Consider the following 2,013-nt stretch of genomic DNA (forward strand, 5'->3'; position numbering starts at 1 on the left):
AAGGTCCATGGATCATCTTATTTGTAACAAAAGATAGTGATGAAATTATTGTGTAACCACTATATTGCCCCTTTGATACTCCAACTGTCCCATTAATGTCAATTATTTCTTCGTCGTCTTCAAGCATAACCTTGCCAATTAAGCCAACATAAAAGAACATTTTTAACTCTTAGTGACTTTTAGAACACAAACTTACAAGGGGAAAATTATTACGGATTTACCTTAGAAACTGTGTCTCCACCGTTCCAACCACCAGCCTTGTTAGAAGTATACAAAACACCCTTTGATTCAGTAGTGAATGTGAGAGAGTATATAAGATCACCATGATCAACAGTTATCATCTTTAGCTTATGATCTTTTTCAAGTAAGAAATCCCAATGATTTTGGGAATCTCCAATATCTTTATTTCCCCATGTTCCAACCCTTGCAATTTCGGGTGTTTTGAAGGAAACCTTGCAAAAAAGAACATGCAGAATGACACCTAAGTACCACAAGTAAAATAAAAAAGGTGTACAAAGTGAAAAATACAAGTGAGATGCTATTGTAATGTTTTGTAGAATGTTAATTATCATTAATGAAAACTTACCTGAATTTCAAATGCATTCTCAAGTTTTTCAATGACTTGAGCCATTGTTGGACGTTCACTTCGATTATTTTTCAAGCATTGATATGCAATAGCTGAGAATGTGTTAAGAGCATTCAACTTCATTTGCTTCCTCAAATCGGAATTAATGATCTCATCCAATTTGTTCTCTTCATACCGAGTTTCAGCCAATGGACCTAGAAACATTTTTCCAACTTCATGTGCCATCCTCCCACACATGATTTCAAATAGTACCACCCCAAATGAATATACATCTGATTCCTTTGTTAGAATTCCACTCCTATAATATACTGGATCCATATAGCCGAATGTACCACAAGCATTGGTAGCGAGAAAAGTGTATTGTAAATGTGCAGGACTTATTTTAGATAATCCCAAATCAGATACTTTTGCTTCCCATTCATCGTTTAGTAGAATGTTTGCACTCTTTATGTCTCGATGTAGGACTCGATGTTGTGGTCCTACATCATTATGAAGATAATTTAAACCGCGGGCAGCGCCAATGCTTATTTGGAGTCGCTGTTTCCAGGTGAGATTTAGGTCACATATATAATTGTTAAGGCTTCCCTTGCTCTCATGCACATATACAAGTACCTTTTCCTTTTCCTCGTCACAAAAACCAACAAGAGAGACAAGATTTTTATGTTTGTAACTTGAAAGCATCGTAATTTCCATCAAGAATTCATGATCCCCTTGATTAGATTTAGGATCTAATCTCTTCACAGCAAYGGTGATTTTACTATTAGACCATGAGAGTACCCCCTTATACACACTCCCAAATGCACCATCGGCAATGAAATGTTTTTTGTCAAAGTTGCTTGTGGCTTCTCTTATCTTCTGAAGTGGAATCTTTAGGTGTTCTAATTTTTCCATAGTAACAAATTATCTGTTAAAAGTGAAATTAGATTAAGAGCGAACAAAGATTTGCTCATCTGATTATTCAGATTTTGGTCAGATCAGACATTAAATTTATGTCTATCCAAAATCTTGTTAAATTCAATAACAGTAATATAAGAAGGATTAATGGATTATTGTAGACTAGTTGTTTACCCGCGCAATGCGGCGGGAGCAGTAAATGTAAACGATTTCGAAGCTTTGGCGGTTTTGTTATTTTAAGGATGATATATTTACACTTGCGAGATATTTATCCAAATTTTTACTCAATAAGCGCTTACCGGTAATTCTTAAGTTCTRGCAACTTAAGATATTACTTCTTTTGATCAAACTCATAAAAATGGTAAGTGCAAAGATGAAAAATCACATAGCAGATAATAACAATAAAAAACCATCCATCAAGAAGARAAATCAAAATAAACATAACTGATCCATGAAAGACCCCCCAATTTGTGTACATTGAAACATAGAATATGGAGAGCATGTAAGGCAAGGTAAAACACACATCCCTTCAT

The 2,013-nt window shown here is 34.8% G+C and overlaps 1 protein-coding gene across 1 annotated transcript; it reads right to left on the bottom strand.

Annotated features, from left to right (window-relative positions):
* Positions 1-57: 57 nt before the first annotated feature.
* Positions 58-1,477, bottom strand: LOC112505523 (receptor-like protein kinase HERK 1; the record flags this gene model as incomplete). The annotated part of the gene is made up of 3 exons (XM_025109420.1): positions 587-1,477; positions 222-452; positions 58-130 (listed from the first exon to the last, which is right to left on the bottom strand). Coding segments are annotated over exons 1-3 (1,195 nt in total), but the record flags the coding sequence as incomplete, so codon positions are not given.
* Positions 1,478-2,013: the final 536 nt, after the last annotated feature.

This window comes from Cynara cardunculus, unplaced genomic scaffold (assembly GCF_001531365.2).
Source record: "Cynara cardunculus var. scolymus isolate 2C unplaced genomic scaffold, CcrdV1 Un_Scaffold_11692, whole genome shotgun sequence".
NCBI lineage: Eukaryota > Viridiplantae > Streptophyta > Magnoliopsida > Asterales > Asteraceae > Cynara > Cynara cardunculus.